A 19,247-nucleotide genomic window follows, 5' to 3' on the forward strand; every position below is an offset into this window, starting at 1 on the left:
AAGGTTCACCCTGGCAGTGAGATAACCCCACCAGTCTGGCCCACTGTGAATGTGAGTTCAACCAACTGTACAGAGCTATCTGAATATTAAGTACAAAAGAATAATTTTATAAGAATATTGATTGATGTTACTCTGCTGCCACCATCCTCACTGTCTACACCGTAGAATTTACCGACATACTTGTCCTTGACTTGTAAGGAAGAAGTCAAGAACATGGAACTTTCTCTTGATAATTACTGAATTAATTATTAATGCTTATTGATAATTACAGACGTTATTAATTTGCTTAGCGAATCACTTAAAATATCCAAAACCAGTCAGCTCAAGATGTTATGTTAAAAAATCAATGAAGGGAAATTAACTAAAATGCCAAATTACTTTTGATAATTTATTAATACGGATAAATAATGTCCTAACATCCTATCCTAGAGGCAAAATGGTGGAAAATACTAAAAAAAAAACCTATGACAGTACCTTGACTCTGCACACTTAATCCGGCCAGTAAGGCTTGTTATCCATTCCCCTGGGCTGGTCAACACCCATCCCACACTAGGTCTAAGCTCATGCTAACGAATTGACTATGAATGATGATAATATTAAATAATAAATAAATGTTTATTCAGGTAAAAGTACATACAAGATGAATTACAAACAGAATGTTGTATTTCTAGATTGAGCTAGTTCATACTATGCCTAATGCCACTAATACTGTACACACAGCATTTCGGGTAAACGAGCATACGTACAAACGAGCAATTGGGCAGACCCATAATGCCAAGGCTGGTATGAAACTCAAGTCTTGTAGGCACTCCTAGGCCACACCCCTGGACACAAAAGAGCCAGTCACCCACTAAGGCCTACTTGAGGACCAAAGGGCATAGCATTCTCATGGCCTGATGCCCTAGATGCTATGCCTTACATGACAATAAGTCAACTGTTGTAACTTGTCATACACTGGAATAGTGAGGGGAGAGGCCAAGCCCAGTGGTCGAGAGCCATGTGTGGCCCTCGCCCTGTGTGACTTGATATGTCTGGGGAGGGAAGGTGGAGAACAAGGAAGGAGAAAGGGAGGGAGGGGGAGAGAGAAAGGGGAATAAGGAGAAGAGGTTAATAATATTAAAGCAGAATACAGAAATTTTCCTAGTTGTTACAATGCTTTGTTGCTATTTGGAATATGTAGATATAAACACCCGAGAAACTGCAGAAATAGCCAAAATAGAAGTACATGTCACTCTGAAAATAGCAGATTTCTCTACCCAAAACTGTGTAAAAGTTCACTAAACAAGGAGGAATGTTTTCAGAGATTGTCCAACATTTCATGTCAAAGGAACCAAGCAAAAAAAAAAAAAAAAAAAAACACAGCAAGACCCATACATACCGGTGGGATGTTTAGTAGATGAGGAAAAGAACGGTAAGAATTGTCCAAACTATCATCATTTCGGTCAAATGCTGGACAGGATACAGGCAATGTAGCATCCCTACCAGAACCGCAGATATTAACACCAAGTAAAATACCCAGCACTTCTAGAAATACAATAACATCTTTTATTTGGCAACATACTTGGCATTAAAACATGCAAAACAAAGCCCACTTTACAAATGGTCACCTAAATAAGGCAAATGCTATGTTTGCAGCTTTGACTGAAACTCACAAAGCACTATATAACAATGAGATATGGATACCAGAATTCAATCTTTTCAAACGTGATAGAAAGCATAGGCTACAGGATGGGATCAGCCTGTACATCAGACACGCTCATCTGTACAACTGCTAAACACAACAAATGATATAGTGGAAGTGCTGATATTCAAAATAGACATTCTTAATGTGGTAATTGTCCTTGTATATAAATTACCAGATGCAAATCCTCAACAGTTAAAGACCAGCTTACAAAAATAGAATACTGCTTAGAAAACCTTTCAAACCGTGCCCCAAAAATCATCTTACTTGACAACTTCAACTTGAGGGACCTAAAATGGAAAAATGTGGCAGATATAATTATACCAGAGAGAATCCCAGGAAGTAGTTTTTAACTCTTAAGTTGCTATTATCTTTTATTGATAATACCTAGGGTAATGCGGTTATCATCATATGACTAATCAATTATTGTCTGGGTTTTATATGTATGATGCAAATATGGATATAATAGGGCTAGGATGTAATGGAGTTTACTTTGACCCACGGAAAAAAATCGTGCTATTTCATGGTACAAACGTGGTTATTGTCATGAATGTTACTAGGGGAATGCGGTCGTCATAATTCATTGTGTCGGGGGATAGGCACGTAGTACATATTTATATGAATGATGCCACATTGAACCATAAATCAAATGTCACCCTAACCCCACTCGACTTTGAAGTAGCCATAGACAGCATGGCCATGTACTCTGCACCAGGCCCAGACTCCTGGAATTCTATATTCATCAAGAATTCTAAAAAAAAAAAAGTCACAGGCCCTAAACATCTTTTGGAGACAGAGCCTAGATTCTGATGTTATCCCTGACATACTTAAAACAGCAGAGATTGTGCCACCTCACAAAAATTGTAGTAAAGCTGATGCAAAAAAATTACAGTATACACCGATTGCTCTAAAATTTTTGAAAAGGCGCTAAGACATAAGATAATAAAACATCTCGAATCACTGTCTACATAACCTTGGGCAACATTGGTTCAGAACACGGCACTCCTGCCTCTCACAATTGCTAGACCACTATGACATGGCCTTAGATGCCATGGAAGACAAACAAAACACTGATGTAATATACTGTACTGTACTCAGATTTCGCAAAAGCTTTCTCGTTAGCACACTCCAGCAATGACGTCTTAAGCTCTCCACTAGCACGCTCCTACAGTGACCTCTTCAAGCACCCTTCTAACCCTCTTGCTAGCATGCTCCTGTGGTGAAGTCTTCCATTGCTCCACTAGCGTCCATGCTAGCACACTCCAGCAGAACTGTCCAATGGTTGGCCATGTCACTGCCTCTTTGTTCTGTCATTCACTGGTACCTCATCACCTCGGTCCTCTCAGAACACCGGATTGGAATAATAATTTTTTTTTATTAACACTTTCGTGCTCTGCGCAAGCGAGCCCCGCACTATCCCAGGTGGGTCCGGGTGTTTCACGGGAGCGCGCGGTAATTCTGAAGTGTGTACTCTTTTTCAACTTTGTCACCTCAATTCTCGCCCAAGGTTTTTCAATTTGGTATCAATGTGTTCGTAATAGAATTGTCTACAGGACAAAATGCATATAAACTCCAAAAGCTCGGCTACTACCCACAGCAAACAAAGCAATACCTGGTTGATGAGGTTCTGGGAGTTCTTCTACTCCCCAAGCCCAGCCCGAGGCCAGGCTTGACTTGTGAGAGTTTGGTCCACCAGGCTGTTGCTTGGAGCGGCCTTCAGGCCTACATACCCACCACAGCCCGGTTGGTCCGAAATGTCTTTTAGAAAACAGTCTAGTTTTCTCTTGAAGATGCCCATGGTTGTTCCGACAATATTTCTTATAGTCGCTGGGAGGACGTTGAACAGCCGCAGACCTGATGTTTATACAGTGTTCTCTGATTGTGCCTATGGCACCTCTGCTCTTAACCTGGTTCTATTCTGCATTTTCGTCCATATCGTTCACTCCAGTACGTTGTTATTTTACTGTGTAGATTAGGGACCTGGCCTTCCAGTATTTTCCATGTGTATATTATTTGGTATCTCTTTCGTCTTCTTTCTAATGAGTACATTTGGAGAGCTTTGAGACGATCCCAATAATTTGGGTGCTTTAACTCGTCGATGCGTGCTGTACATGTTCTCTGTATTCCCTCTATTTCAGCAATCTCTCCTGCTCTGAAGGGGGAAGTGAGTACTGAGCAGTACTCGAGACGGAATAACACCAGTGACTTGAAGAGTACAACCATTGTGATGAGATCCCTGGATTTGAAAGTTCTCGTAATCCATCCTATCATTTTTCTGGTTGAGCCAATATTTGGTTGGTTATGCTCCCTAAACATTAGATTGTCAGACATCATTATTCCCAAATCTTTGACATGCTGCTTACCTATTATGGGCAGATTCGATTGTGTTTTGTACCCTCTATTATGTTTCAGGTCCTCATTTTTGCCATACCTGAGTACCTGGAATTTATTGCTGTTAAACATCATGTTATTTTCTGCTGCTCAATCGAAAACTTTGTTGATATCTGCTTGTAATTTTTCCATGTCTTCAGCAGAGGTAATTTTCATGCTGATTTTTCTGTCATCTGCAAAGGATGACACGAAGCTGTTACTTGTATTTTTATCTATATCTGATATGAGAATAAGGAACAGCAGTGGTGAAAGTACTGTACCTTGAGGTACAGAGCTTTTAACTGCACTTGGACTTGATTTTATTTGATTGACTGTTACTCTTTGCGTTCTGTTCGACAGGAAATTGAGTATCCAGCGTCCTACTTTACCAGTTATTCTCATTACACTTTCAAGCTCTTTCGAAAGTGAGAGTGAGTTACCCGGGAGTATGGAAGAGCAATAAAATGTGTACACTCTTTTTCACTTTGGTCACCTCAATTCACGTCCTAGGGCTTTTATTTTGGTATCAATGTGTTCACAATAGAATTCCCTACAGGGGTATATGCATATAATGTAAAAAACCGCAGCATGCTCGACCCGCCGACAAGATGAAAGTGGGCCAAGGTTACCAGAAAGTGCTCTGCCAACGCGCGTGCCTCATTACATTAGAGAGCGTGGGAATACTGAAAAGTGTATACCTTTTCAACTTTGTCATTGCAATTTTCATCCTAGGTTTTTCAATTTGGTATCAATGTGTTCGCAATAGAATTCTCTACAGGACTAAATGCATATAAAGCCCAAAAGCCGGGCGAGAAAATGAAAGTGAGAGCATGTTACCAGGAGCACGCAAGAGCAATAAAATGTGTACTCTCTCTCCACTTTGGACATCTCAATTCTTGTCCTAGGTCTTTAATTTTGGTATCATTGTGTTCACAATAGAATTCCCTACAGGAGTATATGTAAATATAAAGTCCAAAAGTCTGACGTACCACCAACAGCAAACAGAGAAAGTGACGGAGTGTTACCCCAGTGAGTGCTCGTCAAGAGCAACAAAATGGGTATACTTCTCCAACTTTGTTACCTCAATTCTGGTCCAAGATCTTTCATTTTGGTATCAATGTATTCGCAATGAAATTCTTACAGGAGTATTAGCATATAATGTTCAAAACCGTGGCGCGCCCCTACTGAAGCCGCCGCCAACTTTCCCCGCGGAGGTAACGCTGTGTTACCAGCACAGTGTTAATTTATTTTAAGGCTAAATCTTTTAACTGCACATAGTACACATTTTGCCTGTAATATATATATACATGGCAATCACTCATTTGCTCTTGTTAAAAGTTCTGTGGCTCCTAGTATGGCCACCCTGCATGACACACACTGAATGGTGATGTGCCAGACATGGTCCCCATCCTTCATATTAGGGGTCCCCCCTAGAAGAAAAGTTAGGGACTCGGTCAAGATTTATTTCATGATAATTACTGGGGATAGGGCTACAGAACAGCTACTAGGGCTACAGAACAGACTGGGCTATAGACAATAATATGGTGTTTAACGAAGATAAGTTCCAGCTCATGCGCTACGGAAAAAATGAAAATATAAAAACGGAAACCACGTCCAAAACTGTCAAATCATAACATAGAACGAAAAGGCAATGTAAAGGATTTGGGTGTACTCATGTTGGAAGACCTTACCTCCAAAGAACAAAATAAAGTAGCTGTCACAATTGCAAGAAAAATGAGTTTGGATAACAAGAACCTTTCACACTAGAGATGCTGTACCGATGATGATACTTTTCAAGACGCTAGTGCTCTCTAGGGTGGAGTACTGCTGCACAATGACAGCCCCTTTCAAAGCTGGAGAAATTGCTGACCTGGAGAGCATGCAGAGATCCTTTACTGCTAGAATCCACTCGGTAAAACATCTAAACTACTGGGACCGACTAAAGAGCCTAAATCTGTATTCTCTTGAGCGCAGGCGGGAGAGATACATAATAATTTATACATGGAAAATATTAGAGGGGCTGCTCCCAAATCTGGACACACAGAAATAACATCACATGAGACCAGGAAGCATGGCAGGATGTACAGAATACCCCCGCTGAAAAGCAGCGGTGCAACAGGTACTCAGAGAGAGAACTCTTATCAACATCAGAGGCCCGAGACTGTTCAACACGCTTCCACTACACATAAGGGGCATAACTGGCAGACCCCTCAGTGTTCAAGAGAGAACTGGATTAGCACCTCCAAAGAATACCTGATCAACCAGGTTGTGATTCATACGTCAGACTGCGAGCAGCCGTGTCAAACAACCTGGTTGACCAGTCCAGCAACAAGGAGGCCTGGTCACTAAGCCCCGGAAACACTTCAAGGTAACTTCAAGAAGATGGGGGACGATTATTGGAGGCCAGAGGAAGCAAATGTGAGCTCCATGTATGTGTAGGAGTTTTAAATTTGATAGCCCTAAAACAATTTATTTGTGGTGTGTAGTGCAAGATTTAAAATGCACTGTAGGCATTGCATCCCTTGTACTGATGATAACACTGTGCCACCCCAGGAATGATATTAAATTGACTAAAATTATTGACTAAATATGATCAAAATTATTAAATGTTTTCTTTTTTCTGTTTTTCAGAAAGGTCCGTGCTGATCCTGATTTCAGACCAAAGCGCAAGAGATCCATAAGCTTTTCTTCTACGGGGGAATTTCGATTTGGTAATAAGCGACGCAAAAGGATTAGAGTTTTACCCTCAAAGTTTCTACTTGGTGGAAATATTACAGATCCTCTTAATCTTGGTTCCTTAGATAAGGAAGAAGTTATACAGTAAGTTCATTCAGCATATTTATACATGCCCATATATTAGTACAGTATCCATTTGATTTAACTACCTATATTGGGCTATACCCTGATTGTTAAATCTGGTCTCCACTATATCTGGAGGTATTAAAACATTGGTAATTTTTTTAGCCATATTCAGGACAGCAACAGGCTGGGTGGAGGGTGGGCAGGATGCAACCCGTTCTCGCAAATTTAATAAGTCAATATTGACTTATTAGTTGCGTGCATAGGTGACATTCTAAACATAATAGTTTCCCTTGAAAATCTTCATAGAAAACACCGACCTTACCTAACCTACTTAGTATGTTAAAATAAGCATCTATAGCTTCGTAATTACAATTGTTACTTAACCTATTATAGGTATAGGTTAGGTAATAATTGTAATTACGAAGCAATAAGATGCTAATCTTAACATACTAAGTAGGTTAGGTAAGGTCGGTGTTTTCTATGAAGCTTTTCAAGGGAAACTATTATGTTAAGTATGTCACCTATGCACATATTTAATAAGTCAATATTGACTTATTAAATTTGCGAGAACGGGTTGCAGGATGACTTGACTGGCAGGTAGGTAGGCAGGGTGCGTGCACACTTTCACACAACATACTAAATGAACTGTTCCAAAGTATGTTTGTGCAAAATAAGGTTTTCTGAGAACCAAACACAATGTCAATCCCAGAGAACACCATAGAGTACTTAGAGGTGTCCTGAAAAGAAGGGGAAAAATTACTAGAGTGGCTAGGAAGAAATAAAGCAGTTGGACCCGATGGAGTTTCACCTTGGATGTTGGAAGAATATGCAACTAGGTTGAGCATTTCACTTCAACTCATATTCCCAAAAATGTTTTGCACAGGAAACTTGGCAGATATTTGGAAACGGCAAACATGGTTCCAATCTACAAAAATGGTTGCAGAGAAGACTCTCTAAATTATAGACCCGTATCATGTAACAAGCATGGTAGTCACAACACTTGGAAAAATAGTTAAAACCACATGGGTAGAATACATGGAGCATAATGACATTGTAACACAGACAGTATGGTTTTCAAACAGGAAGATCCTGTGTAACAAATCTACAATGTATTTATGATAGAGCAACAGAAATTATACAGGAAAGAGATGGTTGTGCTGTGTATATCTGGACCTAAAAAATGCTTTTGGCAGGGGTCCCACACAAGTTGTTGTTTTGGAAACGAACATACTGGAAGGGTGACGGGGGGGTGGACTGCTGACATGGCTGAAAAATTGTCCGACAGAAAGATGAGGGCGGTACTAGCGGAGTACCACAGGGTACTTGCACCAGTAATCACCAGTAATATAATCTTGCACCAGTAATATTCATTGTCTACATAAATGATCTGCCAGAAGGAATGCAGAATTATATGAACATATTTGCTGATGATGCCAAGTTACTAGGAAAGATAGGAGACATAGACACTTGTCATGCGGAATACCAGTCAAGCCTGGTATTCCGGTAAAATTGTCTACAAAGGGTGGAGTATTGTCAGTAGACCAGCCTTCATCAGAACCTGTTGGTGGGGTACGTGAGGTAGACGCGGTACCAGTACCTCGCCGTGCATGTATGGCCGTCTGAACATCACAATTGTCACTTCCATCACTATCAAAATCATCATCTGCTGTTTCAGTGTCAAGTAAATCACTCACTACATCACTGTCACTATCACCAACACTTTCATCATCAGATAAATCAGATAATTCATCAATAACAGCCTGGAATTTGGATGGTGTGAGTCTTGCTCGACTGTACTAGTACTTTTGATGTACACTACTTAGCCTCTCTCTCGTGTTTCTTTCGCTGATTTCTTTCTGGAATGGCTCTTTTCTTGATCACTATCCATCTTGGAGTAAATGCAGATAGTATCTAAAGCTGCACTAAGAAATATAACCACGAAAAATAGGTGGAATGTCCTCACGTTTGTGAGGCGAGGGGAGAGCTCACCGGTCGGACGAGTGGAGCCAAAACAATGTGCCTACAATGTGGGTGGCGCCGCCGCATTAAAAATTAATTCTGGAACAAATCCACAAGGGCTGTGACGAGGATTCGAACCTACGTCTGAGATCATCCCAGACGCTGCTTAATTGACTGAGCTACGACATGGTCAAAACAGTTAAAACCGAAGTGGATCCGGTAAGTTCAATAGAACTTCGGTTTCAACTCTTTTTGACCATGTTGTAGCTCAGTCGATGAAGGCAGCGTTCGGGATGCTATCGGACGTAGGTTCGAATCCTCGTCACGGCCCTTGTGGATTTGTTCATTGATGCATCACGTTATTGTGATTTCTGTGTGTAATTAATTCTGGACATTTTGTGTTGACATCTTTTTTATATGATGCCTTTCCCTCAACTTATGGGAACATAACAAATATATAATCCAGGCCAAAAATCAAATGTTGAATAAAATGATGGGTAACTCAGTAGCTCCCTGCAGCTATAGTACTGGTGCTGTCAAGTCTTAGGGACTTGCACCAGCCTCTGAAACCCTAGCTGAACCTAACAGGTGATAGCTCATTCTACGAGGCAAGAGAGAGCTTGGGAATAAGAAATCAACATGCAGCCATTTCCCTGAGCACCTTTAGATGATGGCATCCCAGGTCACTTGAGATCACTGACAACCTCATTGACATACTGCCTGAACAGACACACTTCTAACACCCACTGGGATGAAGGGAATTAAGCTGGAATGGGAAATTATGAGTAACTCACCAGGAAAGGATGTTTCATTAATCAATGCTTGATTTCTAGGAGGGCCACTTCAGTAGCTCCTCATGGCTAACTCTCAAAGGTGCCTCAACAGAGGCGGCCAGATTTTCTGAGAGGGGGAAACAAAGGATAAATAATAAAAAATGGATTTGGTTTAGCTGTGGGAGAAGACAGCAGGAAAGGAAAACACAGGGAAGAACATAAGCATCATGCAAAATGCCCAAGGTGAGGTCATGGAGCATTCAAGTAGTGAGGCAAATACCCGGTTAGACCATCAGAAGCAGTGATCCCAGATATTCGGCATGGACATACTGGGAAAGTCGACAAAGCTGCAAACTTGCAAACTTCTGCATATTATCAGTGGAGCTAAGCCATTCAAAATGACCTTCAAGAGACAGCTTGAAATGGGGAAAGTGAGTGACCAGATGTTAACCCACAACAGCACAAATAGTGCATCAATAACACTGCATTGTTACCACAGGACAGTGCATATGATGCATCTCCAGCTGAACAAATTGGGCTTTGATAACCAACAAACCCCTCCAGAAAGCAGATGTCTTTTAGCCAGAAACAATGGAGCAGGTTAGAAGCATAGAAAATGAAGACCAGGACTTAACAGTTGCTTTCAAAAGAAAGTAGGCTCCCCACTCTGAAGGCTGGAACAAAGGCAGTATAAAAATCTGCCTTTAAAAAGGAAAATCTCAACTCTGAAAGAAACTCTTACCTTGCATTGATTTAGGGGCTCAATGTCCCTGCGGCCCTGTCCCTGACTAGTACTCCTGGAGGCGAGGCCTGGTTGGCCTCACTTTCTCACTCGCTAAACAAGGCTTCACTTTCTAAATAAAGAAAAAAACAACTAAACTTGATTCAACAACCACGAAGGCTTTGGAGGGGTATGAGTCGACAAGAGGTCAAAAGAACCCGAGACAGCTGGAAAAGGGAAGCAAAGCAACATAAACCCTAAATGCCAGCAAGACTTCTCTCTGCCAGGGCTGAATGACATGAGGTGACAGTGTTAGGCATCATCTAGTGATCCAAGAAAATTCATGAAAAAAAAATTACGACGACAAACTCACATACAGGAGAAGGAAGAAGAGGCATTAGGTATGCCATGCCACTTTTTATAGCCTCCATGAAGAAAGCCACAAATACAACAATAGAGCCACTACCTGAGCCCCATACAAGTGATGGTATACAAGATCAACAAACATTTTGTGAAAATTGGCAGAGAGCCTAGAACCATCCAGATAGATCAAGCTGCCAGTTGGCTGGATGAGGCAGAGGTTTTGGATAGAATTAGGGCAACAATCCAGAAGCGTAGGAAGGCAGGGCTGAACTGGCTACATTGGGGCCAGAAGGTGGTTTCGTTCTGCATCAAAGGGGAAGAGGTAAAGGTAAACTGACTAGTCCAAGCAAAATACATCAGTTCCTTAAACTTCACAATCCAGAAATCACTTAACTTTGACCTGAAGCTGTCAATTCCATGCAAAGGTGAACAGGTCCACATGTGGTTGGCCAAACATCTTGTAAAGCTAAAGGCAGGTGGTCTTGGCCATTGACACCTCTGTCATGACCACTCAGAAACGATACCAGCAGTACTGTCTGCCAAGTCTACCTTCCAAGGGGATGAGAAACCGAACCCCCCGACAGATGTAGAGCAAATCCCCACAGGTCCCAAATCTACACAGTAAAATAGCAACATACTGGAGTGAACGATATGGAAGAAAATGCAAAATAGAACCAGTGAAGAGCAGGGGTGCCAAAGGTACAATCAGAGAACACTGTATAAACATCAGAGGTCCATGGTTGTTCAACATCCTCCCAGCGAGCATAAGCAATATTGCTGGAACAACCGTGGACATCTTCAAGAGAAAACTAGATAGTTTTCTTCAAGGAGTGCCGGGACCAACCGGGCTGTGGTGGATATGTGGGCCTGTGGGCCGCTCCAAACAACCGCCTGTTGGACCAAGCTCCCACAAGCAAGCCTGGCCTTGGGCTAGGCTTGGGGAGTAGAAGAACTCCCAGAACCCCATCAAGCAGGTATCAAGCAAGAGATGGATGTGCAGAAATGCCATCTAGGCTACACTCGACTTTCTCCCTTCCGTACACCTTGGGCCCAGTTGCGATTGGTTATGTAGTCATGTCTGGATAAGTAGTCGAGTTCCTCCCAGGCTTGAAAATAATAATGTTGTGTACAAAAGTACATAACAATACATTATTGTTTCACTACATACTTTAAACAAAACACACACAGAATACTGGTAATAACAGCAACAGTATGGGTGCTCACCAATTGTCCAGATGTTTCTCTACATATAATAATGATTAATAATAATAATTGTCTTGAAATGATGTGTAGGTGAGTATGGTGGTGTTAACTGAGGGGTTGAGGGTTTAGTTAGATTGGGTTAGCTTTGGTTGGGTTTGGTTTGGCTAGGTTTGGTTTAGTTAGGTTGGCTTTGGTTTGGGTAGGTTTGTTTAGGTATACAGTAGTTGGGTTTGGGTAGGTTATGTTAATTTGGGTTTAGTTAGGTTAACACACGCAAGTACAAACTTGTTTCACTAGCATTATAAATTTGCTCAGGGGAGAGAATCGTCCTGCACGATCTCAAAACTAGACACATTTCTCTGCACCTCTATCCACCACACAGAAGACAGTCCAGAGTCATCTTCCTTTATAAGGTGAATACTTTGATAATAGATCATCACATGTTTTCTCTTGACTTCATTGCTTGTTGAAGCCCAAAACAACTTATTTCCTGCACTTCCTGATGCACTAGTAGCAGGATGCAAAAAATATGTACAAATATAAAACTGAAAGAGGGGGGAGGGTTTTGTCCGCCACTGGTAAATAAAAACAGGACAATGGTTGTACCACCGACAACTTGGTGGTTGCCCGCCGAACTACATTGGCTTCTGAGTAAGGGTGCCACCTAGGGGCCAAATTGCAAATGAATAGATGGAATAAACAAGTGGTTGAGGTCCGATACCAAGGTCCGGAGTGTACTGCAAATTCCGAGACATGAATGGGCGCTCACCACTCAAAACACTAAAAAAAAAAATAGACAAATGGGTTGAACACCTCGAGAGTATTGACAATAACAGACAGATAGTATGGTTTTTGAACAGGAAGATCCTAGTGTAACAAATCATCTTAGTTTTTATGATAGAGCTATAGAGATACAGTACTATAGGATTTTTATTTTTTTGTTGGCAGTGATATTCCTGCATTGGCCCCTAAGAGGTGGTTAGGTTGACTGTCTATCTGGACTTAAAAAAGGCTTTTGATAGTTCCTCACAAGAAGCTGTTTTGGAAACTGGAACATGCTGGAGACTTCTGACTTGGATAAAAAAAATTCTGATACAGGTGAGAGTGGTAATCAGAGACAATGTAACTGACAGGAGTGTTACTAGCAGAGTACCACAGGGTTCAGTTCTTGCACCAGATATGTTCATTGTCTACATAAACGATCTATCAGAAGAAATAAGTAATTACGAATATGCTTGTGGATGATGCTAAAACACTGGGGAATATAGGAAATGCTGACGATTGTAATGCCCTTCAAATTGATCTAGATAAAAAAAAAGTGCTTGGCATATCAAGTGGTAAATGGAGTTTAATTTGAATAAATGTCATGTTGTGGAATTGGAGAAAATAGACCACACAACTTACAAATTGTGTGGTAAAGAATTACAGAACTCTAATAAAGAGCGAGACCTAGAGGGGGTTTTGGATAATAAGCTGTTGCCAGAGAAACGCACAAAGAACATTTATGTTCTTATTGTTGCTTTCGTATGGGTATAAAGTATGAGTCGCTTTCCAACTTCAGACTTGCTTTTAATTATATGGATGGTGAAATACTAAAACTGTTCATGACTTTTGTGAGACCAAAATTGAAATATGCAGGCAGTTTATGGTGCTCAAATCTCAAGCAACATACAAATAAACTGGAATAGGTGCAACGGCATGCTATAAAATGGCTTCCAGAATTTAAAAAAAAAGTTAAGAGGCATTTAACATGCCAGAACTAGAAGATAGAAGAAAAAGAGGAGATATGATCACCACTTACAAAATACTAACAGGAATTGACCAAATTGACAAAGAGGAATTCCTGAGACCAGCAACTTCACAAACAAGAGGACACATATTCAGGCTAAGGAAATAAAAATGTTGAAAGACTATTACAAAGTTTTATTTTGCAAACAGAGTGGTAGACAGTTGGATAAGCTAAGTAAGGTGGTGGTGGAGGAGGCCAAAACTGTCTGTAGTTTCGAAGCATTATTTGACAGAGTGCTGGGAAAACGGGACACCATGATCGTAGCTCTCATCCTTGAAATATTTTTAGGTAATTACACTTGGGTAATTACCACAGGCAATGAACTCGCTGCCCCTGACAAGCATAGTGGTACCTGGAGATTAACTCCAAGCTGAGATCCATTGCATCTGTGGGCAGCTTGGAGTAATGGGGAAAGGCTCCATAAATATTAATCTGCTCAGAGTAAAGTGATGAGTCAAGATTCTCCACAAGTAAGGCAGGGCATTTTTTATATGGTCCTGACTGTGACATAAGGACTCCCCAACAAACCAGGTACAGTATAGCACCTTCAGTACCATACCAATGATGGCAGCACAGCCAAAACAGGTCTGACTGCAACAGAGTAATGTCCCGGCATCCCAGGCAAGGCCAGCTAGGTTCGAACCTAAGAAGGCACCAACTGCGACAAATTTTTGTTCGACCAATATGCAACAGAGTCAACTAGAAATGAAAATACATGATCTGATCTTCACAGACAATGAAGAAATATCAGGGACATTACAATCTGTTACCATATACTAAGATCATTAGCTCATTGAAGTGCAAACTAAGATCAATACTTGTAATATAAAAACAAATTATCAAGCAAGAGTTTTTCAATAAATTCAGTTTTAATAATACAGTAATAAGATTGACTGGGGAAAAGTAAACATAACTCAAACATTTAATAGTCTTAAGTAACAAATCTCCTAAGCAACGAATAAACAATTGACTGCTGAGCATAGAAAGTCTGCTTGAGGTGCTTCCTTTGCAGAAGGCCAGGAAGAGAATGCAGACAACACTACAGAAGAAGGAAACAGATAACAAATGCTAAAGCAGACACAATTATCTCAACAAAGACAAAATGAATTAAATGTAGATCGAAGAAATAAAACAAGCTGAAGCAATCATACTAGACTGAAGATATGAAGTTCAAACAGAAAGCCACACGAGATAAACAACATTCCAAAATATTTCTTCACATACATTAAAAATAAAAAATAAAAACTCCAAGTATTGAACCTATATTTAAAAGTGAAGGTTCATATACAGAGGATGACAAGGAAATTAGTGAAGTGCTAAAAAATCAGTATGAGGCTATATTTAGCACCCCAATAAACATGATGAAAGTGGAAGATGCAGACAGCTTCTTTATGAATATCAAACCACCACCCCCCCCCCCTTGACAATATGATTGATATAACACAAACTTTTTATAGACTCTGAAGTTTTATATTTATAAAGAAATAGTAAAGTTCCAGTAGCACAAGTATTCAGTGTAGAGAAAAGGCATAGATGTTGAGGGGGGGGAGGGGGTTGCTAAATAGCCTTCCTGGCTTGGTGTCTTCTTTGATAATTAATTACTTAGATGTAGGGGAGATGAGCACTTAAATCAGTTGATATAGCTCCCCTACACAAAGAATGAGGCAAAGCATTGGCTAAAACCTATAGACCAGTTATAATAATAATAATAATAATTTTTATTTAGGTAAGGTACATACATAAAGAGATTTTACAAAGTTTGTTGGCTTTATAGATAGAGCTAGTACATACAATGCCTAAAGCCACTATTACGCAAAGCGTTTCGGGCAGAGTTGCATTATCACACATGATAAAAGTTTTGGAAAGGGTAATCGGAAGTCAGATCTCCAGTTTTATGAAGAACAACCTCCTACACAACCCAGGTCAACATGAATTTAGAATGGGAAGATCTTACCTTTCATAGTTACTCAACCACTGTGACAAAATCATGGAAGCATTACAAGAAAGACAATGTACATGTGGTATACATGGATTTCACAAAGGAATGTGATAAATGTGTGTAGTAGGAATAACATGTAAAGTAGGGCAATGGATATTCAATTCCGTCAAAAGGAATGCAAAGAGTAAGTCAATCAAATAAAGTCCAAGCACAGTAAAAAGCTCTGTACTGCAGAGCAGAATTTTTGCACCACTGTTTTTTCTTATTCCCATATCAGACAAAATACAAATCAGTTTCATGTCATATTTTGTAGATGACAAAAATTCATCGTGAAAATTACTGCTGTAGAAGACATTGGAAATCTACAAATTGATATTAATAGTTTTTGATTGGGCAGTGGAAAATAACATGTTAACAATGATAAATTCCTGGTACTTATGTATGGTAAAACTGAAAACAATTTAAACAAATACAGGGTACAAGCCACAATCAATTCCACTCATAGTAGGGAAGTAAAATTTAAAATCTGGGAATAATGATTACTAACAACCTAATGTGTAGGGAGCATAACCAAGTACTGTTCACTGTAAATATAGTGTCGGCTAGAAAAATGCTAGGCTGAATAATGATATTCAAATCCAAGGATTCCATCACAATGCTCATACTATTCAAATCACTTGTGATGTTCTGTCTTGAGCACTTGCTTGATACTCACTTTACCCTTCAGAGCAGGAGAGATTGCTGAAATAGAGGAAATACAGAGAACATATACAGCATGCATAAAAGCAATAAGGCACCTAAATTATTGGGACCGTCTCAAAGCTCTCAGAATAACTCTCTCGTTCCCTCTCCAGAGTATATCACATTATATACAGTACATGGAAAATACTTGAAACAAAGGTCCCAAGTGTGCAAAGTAAAATAACATACTGGAGTGAATGATATGGTAGGAAATGCAGAATTAGAACCAGTGAGGAGTTGAGGTGCCATAGGCACTATCAGAGATGATTAAAAATCAGAGGTCCATGGAAAGTATAAGACATTGCAAGAACAAAAGTGGATTTCTTTGAGAAAAAAGTCTTCTGCAAGAGGTGACAGATCGAGGTTGTTGTAGATATGTGGGCCTTCAGTTCGCTCCAAGCAAGTCTGCTGGACTAATCTCTCTCAAGTCTAGCCTGGCCCCAGGCCAACTGGGAAATTAATCAGATTCCTGGCTTGCTTGAGGGGCAATCTTGTTGAGATCGCAGGTGACCTGAATGACTGGGGATGCCCAAATCAACCAGTAGTTTAGGTACAAAATGCAAGTCCCCAATAGAAAAAAAATGTCCACATGAGTTAGTCTGAAGATTTTGGGACCCAGGTTCAAACCAAATAGCAAACCCCAAAGGATGGTATGAGGAGTACTGTACTCCAGCCAATCCCTGGACTATAGTTTGCAATCCTCAACCAGTTCTAATGCATGGGGGTTTCTTGACCTTGTGTTCTGTCTTTTGTGCCAGAGTTGGATAGTGGGTTTCTTGGTGCCGTGTTGGCATCATCTTTTTACACAGGCACTGTGTGGTGGTTTGGCAGTTCTTTTTCCTCTACTTCTCTTCAGTGCCTATCCTCTGCGGTAGTTGCTAGTTCTAGTTTTTTCTGTACTGGCTCTTCTTTCTTTTTTGGTTACTGCCTATACTGTTGCCTAATGTTGTTCATAATGTTGTTGAGCCCAGTCATTTCTGGTGGGGGCAGATTTACTTAGTCCAGGTGACCTGACATATCATCTGGTGGAGGTTGGGTGCATTATGGCTAAAGTATTCACCCTACAGCAATGGTTGTTTGTCTTGTTTACCAAGGGGGTGTCAAATTTCCTTCAAGCAGTTGCTATTTTGGTGTGCCTATGTTTACCGGTGCAGTTTTCACCGTTTTGTGGTTGATTTGTGATCCCCTGCTCCCATCTTGTAGAGTGAGATGTTGGTCCTAGCTCCCAGTAGGTGATGGACAAGTCTCGAAGACCTGGTGTGTTAAGACTAAGGCTTGGGGGATGGCAGAGCTAAGACCTAGGAGCTATTGGGGTGTACCAGAAAAGGGTGTTTCATTACATTAACATTTGATTTATGCATAAATTAACAAGTTGTATATGAATTTTGTTAGTTTGCTACATCTCCCTGTGTGGTGTAATAACTTTAATTTGAAGTTGTGTGGTAATAAAAAATAGTAGTGCATTAATTTCTTGCATTGGTCATGTTTAGAATATAATGAATAAGCCTATTTGCATTTGGAAAATTTGGGGTATATTAAGTAAATTCATAGGAAAACTTACAGAAGTACAGTACTATATTGTGTGTTCACTTCACAGATCAAGTGTTGAAGCAAGTGGTTCTGCTGTGTCAAAACGCTCGGGTGCTGTACGAGTTATTATCCCGCCAAACATTAATGATCCATTGAACTTGGATGCATCGTCTGATAATGAGGACACACTTACGGATGCATTGCAAAGACAACTTCGTCGCAGAAGAAGAAATAGGGTAAGTACCAGGGAAGAAAATAATTAAATTGTATAATAATTGACTGCCATGTAATGAATGTGTTCAATAAAAGAAAATGAACAGTAAAATCTAAAACATTTTGTTTAGCAAATTCTTTGTCTGATAAGAATGATTTGTGGGGGCCTCGTAGCCTGGTGGATAGCGCGCAGGACTCGTAATTCTGTGGCGCGGGTTCGATTCCCGCACGAGGCAGAAACAAATGGGCAAAGTTTCTTTCACCCTGAATGCCCCTGTTACCTAGCAGTAAATAGGTACCTGGGAGTTAGTCGGCTGTCACGGGCTGCTTCCTGGGGGTGGAGGCCTGGTCGAGGACCAGGCCGCGGGGACACTAAAGCCCCGAAATCATCTCAAGATAACTCAAGATAACAAGATAATCAGATGCACTGGGCATTATTGTACTGGGCAGGCGTTTTGGGGACCAAAACTCTTTGAGATTGTTTTATAATATATTTGAATACAGTATGCTAAAAATACGTATTCTCGTATTTGAGTAAATATTATTCAACAGCACTAGAATATAATTTAACAATTATTTGAAGTTATTTACAATACTGTGTGGAATATCTTAAATGACACTATTTATTTGGGGAACCTCCCTCAGTATATCCCTGATGTATAACACATTGGCACTGGTAAGTCATAAGACCGTGCCAGACCTGAAAATTATGTTGACCAACAGGGAGCCAGAACCAGCATCAGAATCTGACACTCATTAGTGACACTGTGTAACACTGACACTCAGAATCTGACACACTACATAAGGTGAGGGATACTTGGGAATGAGAGATAAATGCAAAACATAGAAAAACCAATCAAGTCAGCCAAAACAAAACAAACCACTCAAAACAAATTAATGAAACCCCCTTAGAAGAGGTTGGGGGGTTTGTAGCCTGAATGTTCACCCCTGCAATTGGGGGTCGATGGTTCTGCTACTAGCACTGCTTTTGATGCTATATAGTGTACGAAGATTGTACATAGTCTATGCAAATTCCTCTAGTACAGTATTTGTAAATAGTATTTTAATAAATAGACACCTCAGGTAGCCATTTGTGGGCTTACAATGCAAGTGGAGTTTCACAGCAAAGGTAAGTAAAAATATAATCGGTAATATATCACTTT

General features: G+C 40.3%; 1 protein-coding gene across 1 annotated transcript in view; it reads left to right on the forward strand.

The window, feature by feature from the left end:
* The window catches only part of LOC123767388 (7SK snRNA methylphosphate capping enzyme), a 47,481-nt gene that overhangs the window by 7,751 nt on the left and 20,483 nt on the right, over positions 1–19,247 (forward strand). Inside the window, 2 exon segments of the mRNA XM_069313056.1 lie at positions 6,683–6,871; positions 17,939–18,107. Coding sequence (XP_069169157.1) covers positions 6,683–6,871; positions 17,939–18,107 — 358 coding nt within the window.

This window comes from Procambarus clarkii, chromosome 74 (genome assembly GCF_040958095.1).
Source record: "Procambarus clarkii isolate CNS0578487 chromosome 74, FALCON_Pclarkii_2.0, whole genome shotgun sequence".
Lineage (NCBI taxonomy): Eukaryota > Metazoa > Arthropoda > Malacostraca > Decapoda > Cambaridae > Procambarus > Procambarus clarkii.